The 22,660-nt window shown below is 35.3% G+C and overlaps 5 protein-coding genes across 8 annotated transcripts; 4 read left to right on the top strand and 1 right to left on the bottom strand.

Annotated features, from left to right (window-relative positions):
• The first annotated feature begins 565 nt into the window (after positions 1 to 565).
• On the top strand, positions 566 to 3,185 carry LOC108198320 (uncharacterized). Its single transcript, XM_064083764.1, has one exon. The coding sequence runs from the start codon at positions 820 to 822 to the stop codon at positions 3,127 to 3,129; it is 2,310 nt and encodes a 769-aa protein (XP_063939834.1). The 5' UTR covers positions 566 to 819; the 3' UTR covers positions 3,130 to 3,185.
• Positions 3,186 to 3,538: 353 nt separating this feature from the next.
• Positions 3,539 to 6,268, top strand: LOC108198319 (uncharacterized). Its single transcript, XM_017366078.2, has one exon. The coding sequence runs from the start codon at positions 3,645 to 3,647 to the stop codon at positions 5,913 to 5,915; it is 2,271 nt and encodes a 756-aa protein (XP_017221567.1). The 5' UTR covers positions 3,539 to 3,644; the 3' UTR covers positions 5,916 to 6,268.
• A 3,099-nt stretch (positions 6,269 to 9,367) lies between these two features.
• LOC108199018 (uncharacterized) lies at positions 9,368 to 10,725 on the top strand. Of its 2 annotated transcripts, none has more exons than XM_017366785.2 (4): positions 9,368 to 9,604; positions 9,700 to 9,862; positions 10,181 to 10,227; positions 10,462 to 10,725. In XM_017366785.2, the coding sequence occupies exons 1-4, from the start codon at positions 9,485 to 9,487 to the stop codon at positions 10,615 to 10,617; spliced, it is 486 nt and encodes a 161-aa protein (XP_017222274.1). In that variant the 5' UTR covers positions 9,368 to 9,484; the 3' UTR covers positions 10,618 to 10,725. The 2 variants fall into 2 exon arrangements, with proteins under 2 accessions (XP_017222274.1, XP_017222273.1); XM_017366784.2 differs by having other exon boundaries at positions 9,697 to 9,862.
• A 482-nt stretch (positions 10,726 to 11,207) lies between these two features.
• Positions 11,208 to 17,429, bottom strand: LOC108197387 (uncharacterized). 3 transcript variants are annotated; one of them, XR_001802001.2, is made up of 6 exons: positions 17,033 to 17,429; positions 14,314 to 14,391; positions 14,140 to 14,224; positions 13,254 to 13,342; positions 11,492 to 11,706; positions 11,208 to 11,419 (listed from the first exon to the last, which is right to left on the bottom strand). XR_001802001.2 is itself a non-coding variant. In XM_017364995.2 (5 exons), exons 1-5 carry the CDS (start codon positions 17,348 to 17,350, stop codon positions 11,563 to 11,565), a joined length of 714 nt encoding a protein of 237 aa, XP_017220484.1. In that variant the 5' UTR covers positions 17,351 to 17,429; the 3' UTR covers positions 11,208 to 11,562. The 3 variants fall into 3 exon arrangements, 1 of the variants encoding a protein (XP_017220484.1); XR_010286507.1 differs by having other exon boundaries at positions 11,497 to 11,706; XM_017364995.2 differs by having other exon boundaries at positions 11,208 to 11,706.
• Positions 17,430 to 19,382: 1,953 nt separating this feature from the next.
• On the top strand, positions 19,383 to 21,300 carry LOC108198790 (L-lactate dehydrogenase B). Its single transcript, XM_017366564.2, has 2 exons — positions 19,383 to 20,277; positions 20,780 to 21,300. Exons 1-2 carry the CDS (start codon positions 19,669 to 19,671, stop codon positions 21,221 to 21,223), a joined length of 1,053 nt encoding a protein of 350 aa, XP_017222053.1. The 5' UTR covers positions 19,383 to 19,668; the 3' UTR covers positions 21,224 to 21,300.
• The last annotated feature ends 1,360 nt before the right edge of the window (positions 21,301 to 22,660 follow it).

Below are 22,660 nucleotides of genomic sequence, written 5' to 3'. Positions count from 1 at the left end.
ACTGATTAAGTCCGATTCCCGCTTTTTACAACATACTAAACACAAATGAAGATAATAGAAATGAAGAGAATGTACTAAAAACACCCCCACAATCTTTTCTTCAGTCAAAAGATGAGTCATTTTCAAAGAAGGTTGGGCTGAATTGAAGAGAAGATTGAGAAAGGAGGAGCAATTCGATTGAAAGAAATCAAAGAAATAGGATTCAGGATTTTGTTTTCAAATGGAAATGGAACAAGCAAATTTAGTCTTTATCTGCTTTGTTAACGGTCAAGTCAAACGACGGATGGTCAAAAAGTACAAAATAAAGCCAAAATAAAATATTGGGATGTATTTTATCAAGAATTTTTTTTTAAAACCAAAACAAAAAAGCTCAAAATTTTGGGTGATAAAGTGTAAATTTTCTAATCTTTATTGTAGCATGAGATCCTTCTGCTTTCTCTGGCAGCAATAACATGAATGAAAAATGGTGATTTTTACACTTTAAATAATATTCAGCAAGAAGACAGGTTATAAATAAACAAATACAAACACAAATATATTTACTTCAAAAATACTATCAATTTTGTAAAAGACATGATACGTGAAAATAGGTGGGTAGAATGATTCTTGAATGAACATGTCAAATGTAATGTGTAAGCTTCTCCATAACTCTGCTATTTTTCAGGACAGTTGTAATAATACTCTGTTTTACACATGAGTACATATCTAATCTAGCTTCTGTGTTGCAGAGAGACTTTCTGCTACTTTCAGTAACATAATGGCCATGAAATTCATCCCAAATCAGTTGCAGCACTTCTAACAAGACATGAAGAAAGCAGCATGTCGTCTTGTTACACTAGAATCAAGTGTCAGGACTATCAAGATCTGCTCAAGAACTACAAGATATATAAAGAAGATGAAGCAGAAGATGAAGAATTTAGTACGCCTATGTTGTGGATCGGTATCTATATTGCTGCAGCATCCCTATTGTGCTTCCTTGCAACCGCGGCTGATGTGTTTAGAGGATTCGTAGAAAGGAAACTCTGGTTCCCATGCAAATTTATCACTCTTAATGCAGTTTCTTTAACATTATTAGGTGTAGCCATGAAGCTTCCCTTGGATCTTAATAGTTCAATGCCAGGCCAGGCTGATCAGCTTGTGAAGCTTAGCAGTTGTGTGTTTTTGTGTACTATTATGGGGAACTATTTGCCTTCTTTAGGTGCTCTACACGACGAGGGGATTCTTTCTAATGTAGTGGCATTGGCTATTCTGGTGATCACCCTTGTTGTTAATATAGGCATAGAACTTGATACAGGTGTAATTTACCATAATTTGTGGGTAGAATATATATTGGTTTCTTTTTTCTTGATGATTTTGTTAGTCATTCTGTGTTTCTCGGCTTTGGCAGTTCCAACTACGAAAAAGTATTTAGAATGGAAATATAGTGAGCTACACAGAGTAGCGTTTTATAAACCAGAAGAAAACAAGGGAAAATTGATTAGAGTTGAGAAACTTATTGAAGATGTCAGAAAGTATTGGATGATGGTTCAGACTGGAAATCCTCAGTTTGTTTTGGCGCGATCAGTGACTTGCGCTGCTGCAGGAGTTGTCTGCCTCTTTGCAGCTTTCATTTTAGGTGAAGCAGAAATCAGATTGTTTTTCAAGGCTGGAGTCAATTGGTATGTTAGCAGTTCCAGCTACAAGTATTCAACACTTGCAACTCTTTGTATTCAGTCTATAGGGGTGGTTGTTGGTAGTATTGGACCGGCGTTTAGGTGGTTTATTGGCACAAATTACAAATACTCACAGAAAGCAAGTTTCAGTAACTTGAAAAGAGAATTCATGATAGAGAGTTATTGGCTACAAGGGCTGAAAGAATGGAGGGAGAAACCTATGGATATACGGATCCATAGCCGGAAATGTAGAAAGGTTTTGCAGGTTTCCAAGAATCTGACAGTCACTATCTGCATTTCGATTCAGGTATTCATTCTTTTAGCAAGCAAAACTGTCCGGGTCATCTCCATTTTGTGCTTACGCCCAGTTCTTTCGTGCTGCTACCACTGCAAAAAGTTGAAGAGAAAACTCGTTTCTGAACATACTAACTGTAATAATCCGAAGCCACATAATGTAGGATCTGCAGCAGAGATGGAACTTGGACGTTATGTTTTGTTGCTTGAAGGTGAAGAAGAATTGCCAGCAAGAATCTTGAATCGCATTTCTGATGCTGTCAACCGGTTGATACATGTGGCTAGAAAGAACCGTCCAAGAAGGCTAAAAAGGCTTATAGATAAGTCTACAAGCTTCAAAGGGGTAGCAGAGTTTGATAGTGATCGAGTTGAGTGTTTACATTGTGAAGAGCCGCCTAATGTTTGGTCTCTTCCAGTAGTGACGCTAACAAGCATTGCCATCGCGCTACCAAATGTCAGAAAGAGCACTGTTAAGAAGTTGATAAAAAGTGTGAGAGAGGGCCTTTTGTACATTGGCCTTGTAGAGAAAAGTCTTGATGTCAATGGAGATCTGCTAAACATCATAAGTGCTGCAGATTTCTTGTGGATAGGCGTGGACCTCTATCGTAGTTGGCTTGACATTGATTTAAGGAAAATGTCTGCAGAAGGAAAAACATGTTCAGAGAATCTCAGCAGTCTAAGCGATATGGCTAAAAAGATGGTTCTGAAATTCAAGGAGAAATTGAGCGAAGCTGGCCCGAGGGAGATTCCCCTTAACTGGCCACCTAAAGTGATTGCTGCAAATTCAATGTACAGAATCAGCCAAACTATACTTCTAGATCACCAGTGCAATAGTCGCAAGGCAGAGGTCAAACTGTTCGACAAATTATGTACTATGATTGCAGATATAACCGGTGCATGCCTCACTAACTTACCGCGTGTCATCACACTCAAGTGCTTCCATAGCGCGATAGAAAACAGAGAAGAGAATGTGAAGCTTGCAGCCTCACTTCTAGGTGAGACTGAAGAGATCCTGAAAAGTGTTCAGAGACATGAGCTTCCTAGTCTCAACAACGATCAATTCTCATATATTGATGAGTGGCGCTTTGCGATCAGAAACAAACATTCTTCCAGGCCTGTGAGCAACTCATCCAATGAGTATATATCTGTTGGTTCTCCTGAGGTGCATATAGATATTGAGTAGGTTTTCTCAAACAGTGTTTTAATGTATTGAGTAGCTTATTATTCTGTTAGTTTCATATCATATTATACTAGAGTCTAGACAGTTTAATATTAACATCACTGCTTGAACCATGGGGAACAAAAGTTCAAATCTGACCTTTCAACCTTTAAAAAAAGTGATGATGTGTGTATTTAAGGGTTTATTTTATAAAGCCTAATAGCAAACAGCCATCAACAATCTTTTACATCAACACTAAAGAAAACTTGCAGAAAAGAACAAAGAAAATTCTAGTATTGTCTTTAAATAGTCATATAAATAGCAGTCAATTCTGGGAGCAAAAGGAAGTCAAGGAACCAATTACATAACTAGATGGGTCAAATGGGATAAGTTCTAGTCCAGCCACATACAAAATTAGCTTTACTATATCAGGTAGCTAAGCAAAAGTTTATAAGTTGACTTCAAAGTTTCATACAGAGTACTAGAATAGTGAATCAAACAAAAAGGAGCTCAAAGAAGAAAAAACATACAGCAGCAGGATGGGAAAGCTGGGCTGCTCTCCTGATGGCTACTTGAATGACTCGAAATTCAGCGAGCCGATGCCATGGATTGGAATCTATGTTGCAGCAGCATCTGCAGTGTGTGCCTTGGCCATGTCTTTAGATGCAGTCCATGCCTTTCGATACAGGAAATTCTGGTTCCCTTGCAGGTTTTTCTCTCTTAATGCAACCACTTTGACTCTTATTGCAGTGGCTGTTAAGCTCTCTGTGGATCTCAACACCTCCATGCCGCGATCTCAGGATCAGCTTGCGAAGCTTAGCAGCACTGTGTTCATCTGTACTATCATGGGTAATTTCATGCCTTCATTAGGAACTATGGAAAACAAGGAGTTGTTAATGAATATTATGGCTCTGGGGATTCTTGTTATAACTGCCATAGTGAATATCTGTATTCAACTAGCTACTGGGGTAATTTATGTTTTCTGGAAAGAACATATTTTTGTGCTATTTTTGATGCTTGTTTTGCTGGCAATCTTGTGTTCTTCGGCTCTAGCTGTTCCGAGTACTAAGAGTTATTTACGGATGAAATATAGTAGAATACATAGTGTTACTAGAAATGAATGTTTGCAGGATAGGGATCTACCAATAGTTAAGAAGCTTAGAGAAGACCTGAGTAAATGTTGGATGATGGCTCATACTTGTGATCCGCAGTTTGTGGGGGGGCGTTTAGCGACGTGCACAGCTTCTGGGGCGTTCTGCCTTCTAAGCGCTATGACTTTAGCAGAAGCTGTGCTTCGAGCTCACCTGATGCCCTGGTCGTTTAAGTTTTGTCGTGGTAAATCTGAGTATGAATGGTCCACTACATTAATGTTAGTAACTCAAATCATAGCGGTGGGAGTAGGAACTATTGCTCCAGCTGCTAGATGGTTTACAGCCATTAAATTTAGGTGCCGAAAGAAATTGAAGATGGTTTGCAAGGCAGATTTTGAAGTGGAAAAGTACTGGATCCAGAAATTGGTTGAGTGGAAAGAGCGTCCATTAGGTTTGCAGAAATTGGGGCGGAGAGGGAGAAGATTTGTGCACAATTTAAAGTATCAAACTTTGGATTTTTGTATTGGTGTGCAGTCAGGGATAGTATTGATTAGCAAATTAGTCAGACTCATCTCAATCTTCTTTGTGGGTCAGTTATTGATATTCTGGTACAGCTGCACAAGATTAGAGAAGCTTCTCAGAACCCAGGAGAATTCTTCATGCAATGAACCGGAGTCTGAGACACAGCGTAGAACAGAAATGAATATCAGCCGTTATGTTGTGCATCTTCAAGGAGAGGAAGGCTTGGTGCATCTGATGATAGCACAGGACTGTGATGCAACGAATCATTGGTTCGAGATGGGGGTAAAAAAGCAGCCAAAATATCTAATACAATTTCTGGAGAAGTCTCTGTATTCCAAAGAGCTCAAGGGGGTGAAAGAGTTTGACAGCGACCAGGTTCCTTGTCTGGATGCCGAGGACCCTCCCAATTCGTGGGCTCTCCCAATTGTAACTTTAACAGCAGTTGCAGCTTCAATTCCTAATATTGGCCATCAAGCAGTTAAAAAGTTGAAATACAGTGTTCATGAAGCCTTGATGTACATACGGGTGGTAGAAAACAACCTGGTGGATCCTAAAAGAGACATAAAAAATTCCAGGGAAGCAGCAGAGATTGTGTGGTCAGGTATTGATCTTCTTAACAAATGGCTAGATGTTGATCTACGTGCAATGGCTCGTGAAGGGAAACATCAGAAGGACATACTCGAAGAACTGTCAGATATAGCAAAGAACAAGTTCAAAGAAGTGAAGCGGACAGAATTAAATAAATGTTTAATGGAGGCTCCTTCCAAATGGCCTGTCAATGCAATCGCTGCAAATTCCATGTACAGAATATGTCAAACAATTCTGCAGGACTACCAATTCAAGGCTGGAGGAAACGATGAAATACTGTTTGAGAAGCTGTCTGTTATGATCTCTGATATTATCAGTGCTTGCCTTACTAACTTGAAAGATGTGATAACCAAACATTGCAACTGCAGCTCAATTGAGAATAAAGAAGAAAATGTACGACATGATGTTCTGCTACTTGGCCAAACAGAAAAAATAGTGAAAAACCTTGAACTGATACCTACCCCAGGGTTGACTCCAGATGTAAGGGCTCACATTGATCGTTGGCGTAATTTCAGCAAGTGTAAGAGCATCCTTGACTACAGTTCTACTTGTACAGATATGAGCAGTGATTCTTTTACTCTGTCTGACATGCACATATCCATCGAGTAGAATCAAATGCCTGCAGTTGGAAAACAAAGCTGAGTTGGAAATTGGCTCTGTTTAATCAAAGGTATAAAGCTTTGGATAGAACAATCTGTTACATAAGTTCTTAATCATAAGAACTACTGCTCAGTATCAGTTGTTTATCAATGAGAAACATAGGCCAAGTGCTGCTTGCCTTAGTCAGATCATATTGTGCTAAGATGAGATCTGGTGACTACACCACATACTCATGAGAATGAAAGAACTTATCCATGTATAATACCTATATGGCTATATAGATCATAATTTGCCGATGTAGGAGTGTGTGCATTGTTGTGTATAACAGCCGATATGTATATATATGAAATTTTGTTGTTCAATTGCTGCTTATTAGTATTAATTTCTGTTGTATAACAGATTACATATAAGTTTATCTGTTCCAATACTACCTAAAGTTATATCAGTCATACATTTGCCAAACAAGTCCTCGAGTTTACATGATCCTACCCAAAGATTGTACTTAAATTAAACAAACACGTATTACTATCCTTAATAGGTCCTTGTCAAATTACTGCAAGTCCGAAATTCAGGCACTTAACATTAATGCATGATTACCTTACACATACAACATACAAACCGAACGTCTGAGCAGATTCACATAGAATTTAAGTGACTTTTGACAGAACATACCAGAGAACAAGTTTTAGCAGTTGCTCATAATGGTTTTAACAGGTTGAAGAAAAAGTCTTGGCCATAGTTGATTGGGAAATCTTGCGGTCCTAATCTGTACAAGTCAAAGTGAAAGCCAATTTGTCTTCATCCTGTATTCCAGCTCCAATTTGATATGACTCTGGAATAAACGATGAAACAGAGATTCAAACATGGACAGCGATCTCAATCTACAATGTTCCATATATTATTCAAAGAACACTAGATAGCTTTTCTGGTCCAGAACGAACCAGAAAAATTACAAAGCAGTATTTAAATGAGAACCACTCATTGTCGAAAAACTCCTGGAACTATTTTGAGGAAACTGATTTAGTTTCATAATTAGTCTGAGTATGTTAACTGCTAGGTTATTTTAGTTCAAATTCTAAAATATTGACCTTCAAAATTGCTGAAAGAGGAGAATTTTAGTCTGTATACGAACTGAATTGTTGGAAATAAAATCGATATAATTATATTGCCTCCCGGTGTAAAACTTGTGGATCTGCCGTAAGGCGGTGGGGTTTTGGTATCAGACACTATGCTTGTCCTGATTCACATCAGGATCTGAGCATGAAACTTTGTCCCCCACAGGCAGTCCAGCCCCTACATGCATACCACTCTCTGTAGGACCTGCATGTTTCAAATTGTAATATACCAGACTCTTGTCGACTCAAATTAATGTTTTTCAGCTGCGTTCCTCATCATAAATGACTCTCGCTATGTATGTAGCCAGCCACGTTTAGTTTGGTTAAGCCTGGTCCAACATCTGGCCGCGCCAACAGGCTAAATCGTTTACAACCATATATAGCTTCAACTTGGGGCGTCAGAGCGCGCACCAGATGATCAGAATATAGTTCTCATTGCAATGCATATGCATTGCTTCATGTGTGTTCCTAACACGACTACCGTTGAAATATAGCGTAGGATCCTATCGGGGCCTTCCTCTAACACCTTAAGGTTTTAGATGGATTGATTCTCAACATTGTATCAGAGCTCTGGTTGGGCGGAGGTCTCAAGTTCGACTCTCCGTCACCCCTAATATTCTCACAATTTAATAGGGACTTCAACCCAAAAATGGGATTTCGAGTGAGGGAGAGTGTTGAAATATAGCATAAGATCCTATTGGAGCCTTCCTCTAACACCATTAGGTTTTAGATGGATTGGTTCTCAACTACTATCATTATAAGTAGACAGTATGGTCTGTCTAACAAGATCACACTTTAGGCTTTACTTAATAGCGATCATCTGGCAACAGGGTGAACATTTTCGTAGGGAGCTGTTGATAAACAGACACTGTGCAAGGAGGGTAGAAAATTGGATTTATAATAGAGCAGGAGCTGACTGAGGATACTTGACTGTTGATAAAGTTGAAATTTAAAAAGAAAATGTGAGAACAAAAATAAAACCATAAATTTGGCTAATGTCATGCAGATCCTCTTGTCTCCGGTACTTAAAGGAGAGATTATACACAATCTTCTGAAGCTTATAACCAACCATCACTTGTCAGATTTGATTGATGAACTACTGAAAGACAACTAGGGGGCATTTGGATGATAGATGAGAATGAGAATCGGGAAGAGGAATGAAGAGTATGAGAATGAGTATCTAAGAGGTGTGTAAGGCATGATTTATCCATCAAGCAGAAATAGCGTTCCATTCCATATCACAAAATAGCTAATCCAAATCTAACAAAAGGTTTGAGGTTTCGATTCTCATTAATTATGCTCATTAACCATTAAGCAAACGCCTCCTTAATTAGCAACACAGTTCACCATCACAAGTAACAAAGGTTTACAGCTATAAATAAAGATCACCAGCTAAATAGAGTTACCTATGCAAGAATTGTTCACGGTAAAACTGTCAATTCTCCCGGGACAAGGATCGTAGAACTTCGGGATAGACAACAGGAGGACCGTCGATTATTCTCCAGTCTCCACCAAACACTAGCAAATGTCCGACAATTTTTTAAAGTGCAGAATATAGTTCTCATAGTTCATATTTGAACCTCGCTATATATGATTGGTGTCACGAAAATATTTTTGTTTTGTTTACATGATAGAGTCATCTATTTCTAAGAACCGGGAAACTCCTAACCACTAAAATTAATTAGTACATATTATAAATAAAATTTATGAAGATTACGGGAAAAAAAATTATAATTGGACACTATGTTGTCCATTATTACTTTAGCCAACCCGTAATGTTTGATTATATTTGGCCAACAGGCGTGTGCCAATATTCAACATCATCGGTTGTCATGCTAAAATAATATATTTTATTATAATTTGAAATAATAATAAATTTTCATTTTTTAAATATAGTCAATATCATTCAAACAAAATGTTTGCTTCGTATATGCTCTTCTTTTTGTAGTTGTCTACATGTTCTCAGTTCCTTCATCTTCCGTAGTTTTATTGCAGAAGTGCTACTACATATGAAAAAGAAACTGAAATTCCCATCAATTTACTTCATATTTCCATCCATATCCGATCTGCTTAGTCCATCTCAAAGTCAAAAATATCTCTCTATGCCTCCAAACCTATACTCATTCCATGCATCTACGTACTTCATAATGCTGGACCATTCAGAGGGTCCCTTAATTGATTAAAAAGTGATGAACAGGGGACAAAGTAGAAACCAAAAATCTTAGATTTCATTTTCAGTCTTCTTCAATGCAAAACACTTGCATGTTCTCTATAACAGCCCTAGCAACCTGCATTAACTGCCTTGCATTCCCTCTTCACTATTTATATACATGGAAACCTCAGAACCTGATCAACCTCAGAACTCAGTTATACAGCTATTGAGCTAGCAAAAAGCATCTTCAGGCATCTCATAGTTACATATAGTTATATATTCCTAGTAAGAATCATCTCTCAGCAGCCAACATGTCGAAACTCATTTATATTCTCCCTCTAGTCCTACTTCTTTCTCTGCATGCATGCAAAGCTCGCCATCTAAGCTTAAATGATAACAGAAATAGCAGAAGATCTCACACAGTTGTCAAGGTAAGCTAACTAACTAGTTTTTCACTAGTTACTTAACATAAATTTCACATGCGAGAATATGCAGCTGACTTATCTGCTTTATGTATCTGCAGCAGAATCTACATAGCAAAAGCCTCCCTAGTCTTTACAAAGAGACAGACTCGGAGCCTGAAGTAGTACAAGCACGAGAAGCAAACAGCCCTGGTGCTAATGAACTCACAAATACAGTGATGGCAAAAGATTCAGAGCAAACAATCCCCAAAAATGATAATAAGAAAGGTATTTAATCAATTTTGTTCTACGAAGGCGTTATCTAGGCAAAACAAATTTTGCTAAACTTTTTCAGACATTCTTAAGGTGTAAGAACTTTAATTTCCTGAAAACCACGACCTCAAGCCACACATACTACAACTTAGATGTGACAATGCTTTTAGGTTTTGCATATAAAAGTTTGATTGGTTTGAGTTTTGTATTGTTCATGTAAAGTGAATATTCAAGAGAATCCTCGAGAACAATGGCCAAAGTGATTTCAAAACTTGCCTTCAAAAACTGTTACCAAACTTGAGTTCTAATATTTATTGTTTTTTTTACCTGCAGGAGGAGAGATAGATATATCACATCCGAAAGAGGCAACACAGCCAGAGGTATAAATTTAAGCTTTAGTATGTTAATACCCACAGAATCTATTGCCAACTCTCTTAATGTTTGCAAAAAACATAATTGTATATTTCTTGCTTCTAACGTGTAAATATAGTGATATAAATCATCAAAATAATGCAGAAAAATTTCAATTTCAATGACATATACAAGTAATATATACACACACATATATGATAGGGCATAACCTAACTTTTACACATTTATTTGTTTTTTCTTAGGGATGGAGAAGGCAAGCAAGGTCCACAACAGAATCTTCTCCAAGTGAAGCCAGAGAAACTGCGGACACCAAAGAGAGCGAAATCGTAGATGATGTGGTAGCGATGGATTATGCTCAACCCCATCGAAAACCACCTATCCACAACAGAAAGTTGTAGATCTCATTCTTACACAACAGTCTTGGGTGATGACCCAAGTACTGCAAACAGCAACTATTCACATAATGAAACTCTAAATCTTAATCATAGCATACAATTACTATCTCATTTCACATTCTCGTGTCACCATGTCAGGTAATTATACACTGTAACAGAACGTTCTACACATAATTCACTGTAACGGACCATTATACATATAAAAGGATATACACGTTTAACTTTTAAGAAGTGCTTTCGAAGTAGTAACTTTACTCTTCAATTCCATTGAATATCTTGCAAATTACTACGGAACAAAAATCAGAATGTGGACAAAGGCCACTGTTTCTTCACTTCATAACAAGTTGTAGCTAACAAAAATATGGTGGTGATGGTCATTGGTCCCTTGTAGTGTCTGTTTTTGTCGAATTTAATATGTTATGAATAATAGCCTACACAGAATGGATGTCTTGTCTTTTCTTCTTCTGAACAGACATGATGCAACTGTGTTGGTTGGTTTTCATTAAATGATGACGGTTATACTAAACTTTCTACAGTTTCAGTTGCTTTCTCAACTGTCATGACTTCTTTTCCCCATATCCATACATATATGATTAAGAAACAGATTACTTGTATAAAATCAAATCAAAAGTTCATCAGCCATTAAATTTTTTGCTAGGTCTTTCCAACAAACAAAGAATAGAACTGCATACAGATAACAAATTCGCTACTTGTTTCCTTCAGGCAATAAATTAAGAGAATAAAAAATCAAGTTCAGCAAACTAATTCTCCGAATAATATTTGCCAATATTCCAAAGCTGGATTTCTGAAACGACACAACAGAAGAAATCAATAATAATGGCACTTTTTTATTTTCAGTTTCAGGCAGACAGATTACCATACAATCGTAGTCTCTGCGACCCTTACACCATGCCCTGCCAGCAATCAATGATTTATGCACATGGCAGGTTAAGAACTGCTGCAGCTCACAACAAAAGGGTTTAGATAGTTGATGAATTCAGATGTTCTGATACCCAGTTTCAAATCTATCTCTCCACCTCCTAACCAGAAGAAATCAGGATTAAGTTTCACAATTGCTTCGTCCAAAATCACCTGTAATAATAGACGAGTTACCTATTAAACGTTCACACCATATTTTAATAAACATTAATAGTTTATACCTACCTATTTTACTCATTTTATGTTAACGAACAATGATCCTTTCCTCATCTCAATGTTGTGTTAACAAACAAAAGATTAGCAAAAAGGCTTTGTATGCAGGAGTTGACCTCAATGTTATGCAATTAAGATGCATGAGGACTGTAAGTTGCTTCTACAAATATTTAGGTCATTTGTAAGAACAAATTAGTCAAAGTCACCTTCAACTTGATCGTGCTTGATGCAGCCGTGGTTCATTTTGCTAGTATCAGATTTCACATGCGAGATAAATGATTACATTGTTGTGAACAAAAACATACATTGGCTGAACAAATTCAAACTCATGCGTTGCTTTATATATAAGCAAAGCCAAACATGTTAGCCGGTACACATAATTCAGGCATATAATAAGAACATTATTTGAATCTTTTTCAATATATTGAATTTCATAAGATATAGATGAAAGGAAAAAATGGAGTACTTCTCAGAGCACAATATATCCAATTAAAGCATCCTAATAGCTGAATAATAGATTAATCCAAATAAAACTGACTCAACCATAATTAACTTAATTTTCAGAAAAGTTAAAATATGTAAATGATTTCCACTCATTTTAATTAAATTCATAATACAACTACCATGATATGAAATATATGAACCACATTTAATTTCCAATAAAGGCTAAAAACTTCTGTATCAGTGAGATGAATTCATATTCAACAGCTTCAAAAAAATCTTTGGAGGGACTCTATGATAGATGACGGATAATAATCACATCCATGCTATAACAATCCCATTTCATTAAACACTAAACAATAATGCGAAGACAACTGTCCCTACTTATCTCCTCAGATTAACATAACATGATTTAGAAAGAGAAAGCATGTATGATGACTGAAATTAAATATTAAAGCTTCTAACTGTTGCAAAACAAGAGGATAGTATATTGACTTAGCAAAAAAAAAGAGGATAGTATATTGAGGTGGGTTGTCTGGTTGGGTAATAATGCAACAAATATATGTGATTTGCTATAGAAGGGTTTCTGTAAGCAATGATTTTGAAAAGAAATTTTTTTTTTAAATTTTATAGCTTAGAAAAAAAATTCTTTTCCTCTGTTGAGGAAAAGTAACATTTAATTTCTCCATTTGAAGTTATTAGATGTTAACTGAATGTGTGTGTGTGTTTATGAATACGAACGAAGAAAAACATGATAGAAGCCCAGGGAGTTGGCAGGCAAAAATTTCATCAAAAAAGAGTGCAAACATATAAATTACTATGAAAACTACGGAAAGCAGTAACCAAAAATATCTAAAGCTAATTTAAAATATGTATACATACATATATGTGTGTGTGTGTGTGTGTGATATAGAAAAGCATACTTATATAATACCACACCACAGGCATATAAATATTATACATTTAATTGTTTAAATGCTCGGCAAAGTATTATGGAAATGAAGAATAACGGAGGGCTAGAAGGCTACTAAAGTCAATTAATTTACCGGAATGTCAGTTTTCATGCCGATACATGTCACTCCATTGTGTTCATAACCAGTCAACATCCGTGATGTCTCCTCTGGAGCAAGCCTCACTACAGAAAATGTATATCAAATGAAAGTTACAGTAGCCAAAGCTTAAATATGAAGTACATGTTTTACCATTTCCATGTAACATGGCTGTTAATAATTGAGAGAATAGGAACAAACAGTAAAAAGATAAAATGCAGCAAATTTCTGAATCATATTCTTTCAGTGCTGAAAGAAAACACAAAAACCATTTAAGATCAGCTAACTAGTGTTGTTAATCAACAATAGTAGGCTCCTAAATCTAGATACTTGGACAGTCAAAATTTCTTCACTCATGTGGTAATACATATAAGCCAGAGATAAGAAAATTTATATGCAGGCCTAGTTTAATTTATAACATACTCCTATCAGTTAAAATTGCCAACTCATTAAAATTGACATAAGTTCTGTAGTAATTTTAAATATACTTTATGTGCAGTAATGACTAGCGTGATTAAGACCTTCTGTGGGTTTCTGAAATATGCAGTTATATTAATTTTAAGAAATAGGAGTAGCAAACACCAATTACTTTAACTAATAACTTATTAGTCACACTTTTAGATAACCCAAAGGTCCCAACCATCCCCAAGTGAACCATAGCTAACACACCCAGTTTGTCCCACTTGAAAGTAGGGTCTGTAAAGAGTAAAGATGTTAGCAAACATAAACTAACCTTTTTGAGGGTTTTGAAACTAGGAAAGAGAAACCTAGCATACGTTTATCCTATCAGGTATAACATACTACAATACAAAATGCTTAGTTGCCTCCATATGAAACTTTCAGTCATTTATACTGTTTCAAGAGATTAAACGTTTAGACTTACAATTGAATTTCTTCTTGGGTATCTTTCCATTGTTAAGAGTGTATAAAAAGTTCTTCACAGTCTCGGCATTGAATCGAGCAGTATACTGCAACGAAAAGCTATAGATTTAATGCTAATAAGATAACAGATTCCACAAAATGACTGATCATACACGTAAGATGAGAGTTGTCAAACCTGCACAACAACAACATAATATTTTGACATGTCACGGTTACTACAATCCGTGATGCTTGATGGGGCTTGAGTATTTACCTGCATAAGAATGTGCCACATCAATATGATAGTATTGTTGGGGTATACGTGATATATTTCTATCAGTTCGGGAAAATCTAACTTAAGAGAATAGAAAGGAAAATTTGTAATTCTCCTAGTTAGCGAGCAGTAGAATATCAAGATACTCAAAATCATGATATGGCCGTCATGATCGCGAAGTTATGTGTTTGTGCACAATAGAATATCAAGATACTCATAATCATAATATGGACATCATGATCACGAAGTTATGTGTTTGTGCAAAGTTTATTGAACAAATGTATTCTCAGCTGACCACGATTCGACGATCTCTTTTATCACAATCAGTTTGAGCAGGAATACTCAAAAGGCAAAAAAATTCATGACTGAAGCAAGAAACAGTTTTGTCAAAGGTACCAGATAATACAATGACTATTGGGCCAAAGACCACACCTAAGATCAATAGTCTTCCTGAATGATAAAGCATGATTTGATTTAATATCCAAAGCCTTATATCTATTGACAAGTTAACCATGCATTATATCAGTGACAGACCTACAAGCACTTTGGCAAGTAGCTTTTAACCAGTCTTGTAGACTTTGTTTTTTATTTAGAAAAAATATAATTTATTTACCTTAAGAACTTCTTAAAATCTGAACCAATTTTATTGAACTCAGAGCATCTAACCTATTTGCCAATATAAGATATTCTAAGTAATTTACCTTACTACTTGGAGCTTGAAACTCACTTAGATAGATGTTCTGTATCTACCTGCCTGTAAAGAAATATATATTTCTCAGTACTCTCTACGGAGATGATAGTTGCACTTTGGCTGTGCAACGCTAATACAGCTTATAAAGGTAACAAAATTCCATATTCTAGATAAAATATAATCCAGTTGTGGGACTGACAAAGATACATAATACATTCTTGCTTGTATTTACTTGAAAAGTCCAGTTTAAATTCAAACTCTTTTTAGTTGAGTAATATCAATAACAGAAATTCAAATCCATAGGGTGTGCTTTGTTATCCAGACTCTTCATTTTATCTCGAGTACCCGTGGGCTGTGACGGACACTTAGACATGTATTTTAAATCATATATGTAATTTTTCAAAATGTGTCAAGTCTGACACTTGGACACATACTCATGCTCTACACTTCGTTCCGAATCTTGGTAACAAAGAGTGTGATAAATAAAATGTTTGATACATTTCAGCTCTCATATTAACATGTTAAACTTTAAAAGAGCAGAGCGGTAACTAAGTAAGTGATCCACTCTTTAAGGAAAAAAAGGATTTCGAGTAAGGGAAAGTATCAAAATTAATATATGATACAACCAATCCCTCCCAAACACTTTGAGATTTAGAAGAGCCACCAACTTAAAGGTATAGACCACATATATTTCCTCACTTTTATGTTTAGTTGAGGCGCAACAAATGCTATTTACAACTCCAATGAGAACATATAATTTATCAGGACACAACATAGTTATAGGATTTAAATTTAAAAAAAAAAACAAATTACAATGCAAACATAAATTGCTAAGATACCCAATATTTTAATTTCAGATAATTAAACCGTTTTATCTCGGTCGAGTTTCACAATTAGTTAAAGATATATAGATCACTTCAAGTTCAAAATAACATGTGTCAAGAGTCAATACACAACATTATTATAGATTTGAGCCTCATTTATAAATTGGCTTAGAGCAAGTCCAACAATGTCCTAGTTCTAGCCTTAAATATAATAAATAAAAGATGTCCCGGTGATTTAGGACATAGTTAACTAACTTCAACTCCAACAATGTGCCTTATTCCAACTATATGTTTAATATTTTATCATTAAAGGTGTTCTTTTATCACTAAAGGACAATATAAAGTCGAGAGACAAAGAGAATGGTGTGTAATAATTTATTATAAAATATAGGATAGGGCAAGGAGAGGTGCCTTAAAAATAAGGTTTGAAGATGTTAACCTAGTGATATAAGGCATCACTAGGACATTGTTCGATCAACTTTTTTCATCAAATGTCCTAAATTTTACCTTAAGATATCATATAAGGCGTCTAAGATAAGGCAGCTCTTCGACTTGCTCTTAATGCCTTTTTAATCCTTGATGTTGCATTAAACATTGAGGGTTAAAAGAGTTAAAATACACATCTTATGTATTTTTTTTGGTTTTAAAATGAACGAGCAAATTTTATCTTCAATAGTAATTGTCAAGTTTACCTTCCCTTATATACCCTTTTTTGGCTTCATCCCGATATGAGGGCTAATCAAAACATATCAGATACTTGGAGGGTTGAATCGCCCGAGTTAAAACATTGAGGCTGTATCAGTACACACCCCCAAATATTGAGGGTACAAAGGGTATTAAGCCTTCTAAATTTAACAAACCTTGGTGGTTTTTCGCACCACACTTAGATCATATATATGGTAGTACCTCTCCAAATTGATCTTCCCTGTTCAAATAGTTCCGGTCACAAGTCGAGAGCAATGTTAAAAAATTCAACAACCACTGCTTCATTTTAACTCTAGACAACATTAATGTCATTTTTAAAAACAGAAAATAATGCCAAACAACACCAAACATATCGCTCGAGAATCAGATAATTGTAATGTACAAAATAAATGACAAGTGTGTAAATGTAGAAAATGTGTACCATAACAATGCTCTTGCAAAGATGATCAATAGACGCGGCGCCAAGAGCATCACGTCTAGAATCTAAGGTCCAGTTGTAGTAATCAAATGAAACTCTCTTGAACTTGAAGTCGTTTACGCCGTTTTCTAATAGGATGTTGGAGAGACGAGCTTCGGTGGTGTGGCCGGAGAGATTAGCTTCGGCGGGGGCGTCGTTGTCGGCGGTTGTGACCGGAGAAGGGGAGTGAGTGAGGCCGACGCGGAGTTCGAGGTCGGATATTCGCCGGAGAATCTGGATTTGGACACGCTCTAGCTCCGATAGTGCTGCCGTCGCCTCCATGGTTGTTGAGGTAATTGAGTTTTTTCTTTAGTTCATCATCATTCTTCAACGGCAACAAATCCCAATTTTTTTTTTTTATTTATCCGGGCAAATGCTAAATACATGATTGGATCCTCCAAAAATCTTAATTAGAATTTAATAAATCATACCAATTACAACAAACAATATTATTCATAAATAAAATTTATTTTTAAATATAAATATAGTGATTATAAGAATTTTAAAATAATATGTAAAATTTGTCGAAGATTATCGTCTCTTACCCTCTCAAGTCTTTAACAAAAACTATAAATGTAATGTGATAAATAAAAAATATGAATGATAAATATGTAAAAAAAATGTGCACCAAGTCATATAAAATTGGTAGCTATATTTGTCCACAGGCTTATAACAGTATTTGAGATCCTCTACTATTATATTAAAATAATATTTGACTTATAACAATTGAAATAATAATTATATATTATTTCTAGAATATATAGTCAATTAATATCATCATTATTGTTTGAGTATAATATCTTACATATTCCACAAAATTTGCATAATATTTTACGAGTCCAATTTAGTCAATTTTAATTAACGTCCCACGGTGTTGAAAATGCTTCAAATATATAGGGACAGTTTGGATAAGGTTAAAAAAAGTGCTTATTTCTTAAAGTAAAGAAATGGACTGAAACTGAGAAGTAAATTAAAATTTATAAGTGATTAAACTATTTAGGAATAAACTAGAAGTCATGAAACAAAAATTGCATTTACAGTTTCTTATAAAATTCTGATTTTTTACACAAAAGGGTCAAAAAAAATTCTAATAGAAAAAAGTCATAAAGTCCCTCCTACCTCATTGGTGTTTGCTATTAGTCAATTTTTAGAAAACTCTAGCAAGACTCCACATTATTTATTGTCATATTAAAATGATATATTTTATAAATAGTTTAATTTTCACTTAAAAAAAAATTATTTGCAATAAAAGTGAAGATCGAAGATAATAATATGCAATAAAAGTGTTAAATTAAAGAGGGTATATTTGACGAATATACCCGTAAACCATTGTGTTGATTCGTCCAGACTTCCTGGCCATTTGCATTATCAAGCTAGCTAGGAATAGTCTAGGACTTGTCAACCAAGAAATCAAAGTAGAAAACAGCCGAGAAAATATATCGCAGGACGCAGAAGTAAACTTTCATTAAAGACAACACACGTCTTTATTCCATTATTTCTTAAAAAATCTAGAAGAAATATAAAGTGCCATAACAAAAGATTAAAGAACGCAGGAAAAAATGGTCCGAAAGCTCACGTCAATGCTTTCATACATGGTAGGTAATAACGTTGATATTGACCAGAAAATAGAACTTTCCAATCTTCCTCTTTCTTGACCAACAATCCATGCACTTCTTGTACATTGTACTACTTTTCTTTCATACTATCAATTAGGGCTGTTTAACGAACCGAGCTGTTCGCGAACAAGCTCGAGCTCGGCTCGTTAAGAGCTCGTTCGGCTCGGCTCGTTAAGTTAACGAGCTCGAGCTCGAACACAAAAAATTGTTCGTTAAGTAAACGAGCTCGAGCCGAGCTTTTAGTATGTTCGGCTCGAGCTCGGCTCGAGCTCGGCTCGAGCTCGTTCGGCTCGAGTTCGGCTCGTTAAAGCTCGAAAAAATGTAATATTTTCGGGGTTTTTTTATAATTTATATATGTTATTGGACTCAGAATTCAACATAATATATATATATATATATATATATATATATATATATTTTAGTGATGTAAACAAAATTTTAGGAAATAATAATTTTATTTGGTTTTTAACAGGCAAGTAGAAGTTTGACTAGTACCGCTAACTAGTGTTTAATCCTAGTTTAGTGTTTCAATATTTTAAAAAATATTTTTTACCGATCCAACTGTATGGATGTTAACATATATACATTTTAGTGATATAAACAAAGTTTCAAAAAAATTGAAATTATTAGGTTAGCTATTTTAAGAGTCAACTAGCGGTTTGTCCTTATTTTTTTTCTAGCTCGACTCGACTCGACTCGACTCGGCTTGGCTCGTATTTGTTCGCGAACAAGCTCGTGTTCGGCTCGTTAGTTAACGAGCCGAGCTTGAACACAATTTTTGTTCGATTAAAAAGCTCGGCTCGGCTCGGCTCGTCAGAAAAAAAATTAAAGCTCGGCTCGGTTCGGTCAAAACTCGGCTCGGCTCGGTTCGTGAACAGCTCTACTATCAATGGTTATATAAATATCTGCAAAAACCTTCTCAAAACTTATTCAAAAACCCTGATAAACAAACCATTAATTCTATACTTTACAAAGACCTACATCATGAAGAAGGCTCCATCATCATCAAGCTTAGGCCCAGGAGGCCTAGACTTAACCCCTTCATTCTTCAAGCCCATACAAAACACGTCTCCTCCATCTCCAACCAAACGCCACACCAAAATCTCCGTTGTTGGCGTGGGCAATGTCGGCATGGCCATTGCCCAAACCATCCTCACCCAAGACCTCGTCGACGAGCTAGCTCTCGTCGACGCCAACTCTGATAAGCTACAAGGCGAGATGCTGGACCTCCAGCATGCCGCGGCTTTTCTTCCTCGTACCAAGATCCAGGCCTCTCTGGACTACTCGATTACCGCGGGTTCGGATTTGTGTATTGTCACGGCTGGAGCTAGACAGAATCCGGGAGAGTCTAGGTTGAACTTGTTACAGAGGAATGTGGCCATGTTTAAGAGTATAATTCCACCGCTTGCTAAGTACTCGCCAGAGTCGATATTGTTGATTGTGTCGAATCCGGTGGATGTGCTGAGCTATATTGCCTGGAAACTTTCGGGATTTCCTGCCAACAGGGTTATCGGGTCTGGCACGAATCTTGATTCATCGAGGTTCCGCTTCCTCATTGCTGATCACCTTGACGTCAGTGCTCAAGATGTGCAGGTAAATTTCAATTTATTGTTGGAGTTATTTTCTTAAAATACATAAATAAATGCATAATATATTTATCTATATTAAAAAATTAGATCAAATAATTATGAAATTTCCTTTAATTTGTATTACATACTCAGTTAAGTACGTACCTAAAAGCGTTTTTGTGGCTACCCAGATCAAATCTCGATTCTTTTTACGTTTTTTGAAAATCGAGTTAAATCCCGAATTTCAAATCAGGAAATAAGCCAAACACACTGACCCAACTGCAAAGACTTGGCACACTTGGGTAATTCATAGGCCATGGTGCAATTGGTACAAAGTAGTACTCACTTATAAACTGAATTAAAGTCTACACTCATCGATGTGAGACATGTTACAATTTTACTCTTTAAAAATTGTATGCAATGGTTATAGCTTTTCTAACAATTTTTTCTATTAATTTTTACATACAGTGTTACTAAATGGTGACTTTATTATAAATTTTATTTATATTATCTAATTGTTGCAACAGGCCTATATAGTTGGAGAACACGGCGACAGCTCCGTGGCACTGTGGTCCAGCATTAGTGTAGGAGGAGTTCCTATCCTTAGCTTCTTGGAAAGGCAACAAATTGCGTACGAAAAAGAAACCCTGGTGAAAATTCACAAAGAAGTTGTAGAGAGTGCATATGAAGTGATAAGTTTGAAAGGCTACACATCCTGGGCAATCGGCTACTCGGTGGCTAGCTTGGCTCGAACCATTCTCAGGAACCAGCGGAGGATCCATCCGGTCTCGGTGCTGGCTACCAGCTTCTACGGCATCGATGAGGGTGGGGTGTTTCTGAGCCTGCCAGCACAGCTGGGCAGAAGTGGAGTTTTGGGTGTGACCAATGTGCATCTTAGTGATGAAGAAGTTCAGCAGCTGAGGGAGTCGGCCAAAACAATCATGGAGGTGCAGGACCAGTTGGGTATTTAATTTTAACGTACGGTATTTGATAGTTGGCCCATTGTCTTTTTCATATTCAATTTATGTCATGTATTCTTTTTTCTTTATACTAGCCTTTAACCCGTGCGAAGCACGGGCGGATATATAATCGTAATTTATTATTTATATTTTAAAATTTAACATCATTTTATTAATATTTTAGTATTAATGGATTGAGTTTTAATTAAATTATATTATTCAACTGACTATATTTTCATATGAGGATATTTGTACATTTAATCCAAATTTAGTATATGTAGGTTTAAGAATAAAAAAATCAGAAAATTCAAATCTTTTCCAAACATAACCGATCGTGTAACCAGTAATCTAATCAATCGAATTTCAATATAATTTTGTAATCTTGATTTTTTTGACAACAATAACTTTTAATATTAGAGTTAGAAACGGTTATGTAATGGTTCGTGTTTATCTTGAAATAAAATACGTTAAAGTTAAAAAGAGTTATATGAAGGTTGTTAAAAAAAATATTCAAAATTGTATATTTATAATTTTATTTTTAACATCATTATAATTTTTTTAATGAAATATTATATGATAATGTATTTTTATTAGTGTTTTTAGTATTTGAAACTGTTTAACAATATAATACTAATGGACTCCATATTCGTGTTTATATTAAAATAGAACACGTTAAAGTTAAAAAGAGTTATATGAAAGTTCTTGTTAAAAGAAAATATTCAAAATTGTATATTTATAATTTTATATATAACATCATTATAATTTTTTTAATGAAATATTATATGATAATGGATTGTTATGAGTGTTTTTAGTATTTGAAACTGTTTAACAATATAATACTAATAGACTCCACATTTGTAGAGTTATAGTACCAAAAGGACAGTACCAAACCAAAAAATATAACTAAAATCTTGGACTACAAATTATACCCATGTTGGCTTATTATAGTATAGTATAGATATTTGCTTTTTGTATTTCATTTATCTCCTAATGATAGTGCACCATCCCACATTAAGCCTCAAATTAGTTCTAGTGATACCCCTTTTTATTGAAAACCTCGTAAATTATGTATGTTGTGTATCTAAGATATTACAAAGTTATAAATTTATAAAACATGTTATATATTACTAGCCTTAAACCCGTGCAAAACACGGGCGTCTATATAATTATATATTATTATTTATTTTTTAAATTTTAATATTATTTTTTTAATGTTTTAGTATTAATATATTAAAATTTTGTTAAATTATATTAATTCAGTGATTATATTCACTCCTGAAAATTTAACTAATTATAAATTATATTTAAAAAAGGAATGGTGGATTTTTTATCTCGTAGTACATGACAAAGTGTTTGTAATTTGAACAGTATGAAACTGTTTAATGATGTAAGGGGAATAGAACTCTCCTTGTTGCAGACTTGTAATTATAAAAAAATGGACCAAACCAA

The sequence above is a fragment of the Daucus carota genome, chromosome 8, assembly GCF_001625215.2.
Source record: "Daucus carota subsp. sativus chromosome 8, DH1 v3.0, whole genome shotgun sequence".
NCBI classification, from domain to species: domain Eukaryota; kingdom Viridiplantae; phylum Streptophyta; class Magnoliopsida; order Apiales; family Apiaceae; genus Daucus; species Daucus carota.
The sequence above is the reverse complement of the archived record's forward strand: the minus strand, read 5'-3'. Positions and strand labels throughout refer to the sequence as shown.

Bases quoted from the DNA above. Each gene is read 5' to 3' on its own strand.
- LOC108198320 (XM_064083764.1), top strand. From the start codon at position 820: ATGTCGTCTTGTTACACTAGAATCAAGTGTCAGGACTATCAAGATCTG.
- LOC108198319 (XM_017366078.2), top strand. From the start codon at position 3,645: ATGGGAAAGCTGGGCTGCTCTCCTGATGGCTACTTGAATGACTCGAAA.
- LOC108199018 (XM_017366784.2), top strand. From the start codon at position 9,485: ATGTCGAAACTCATTTATATTCTCCCTCTAGTCCTACTTCTTTCTCTG. The intron at 9,605-9,696 runs GTAAGCTAACTA...ATGTATCTGCAG, and splicing joins GATCTCACACAGTTGTCAAG to CAGAATCTACATAGCAAAAG. The intron at 9,863-10,180 runs GTATTTAATCAA...TTTTACCTGCAG, and splicing joins CAAAAATGATAATAAGAAAG to GAGGAGAGATAGATATATCA.
- LOC108197387 (XM_017364995.2), bottom strand. From the start codon at position 17,350: ATGGAGGCGACGGCAGCACTATCGGAGCTAGAGCGTGTCCAAATCCAG. The intron at 14,392-17,032 runs GTACACATTTTC...ATTCTTATGCAG, and splicing joins TTTGCAAGAGCATTGTTATG to GTAAATACTCAAGCCCCATC. The intron at 13,343-14,139 runs GTAAGTCTAAAC...CATTTTCTGTAG, and splicing joins ACCCAAGAAGAAATTCAATT to TGAGGCTTGCTCCAGAGGAG.
- LOC108198790 (XM_017366564.2), top strand. From the start codon at position 19,669: ATGAAGAAGGCTCCATCATCATCAAGCTTAGGCCCAGGAGGCCTAGAC. The intron at 20,278-20,779 runs GTAAATTTCAAT...TTGTTGCAACAG, and splicing joins TCAGTGCTCAAGATGTGCAG to GCCTATATAGTTGGAGAACA.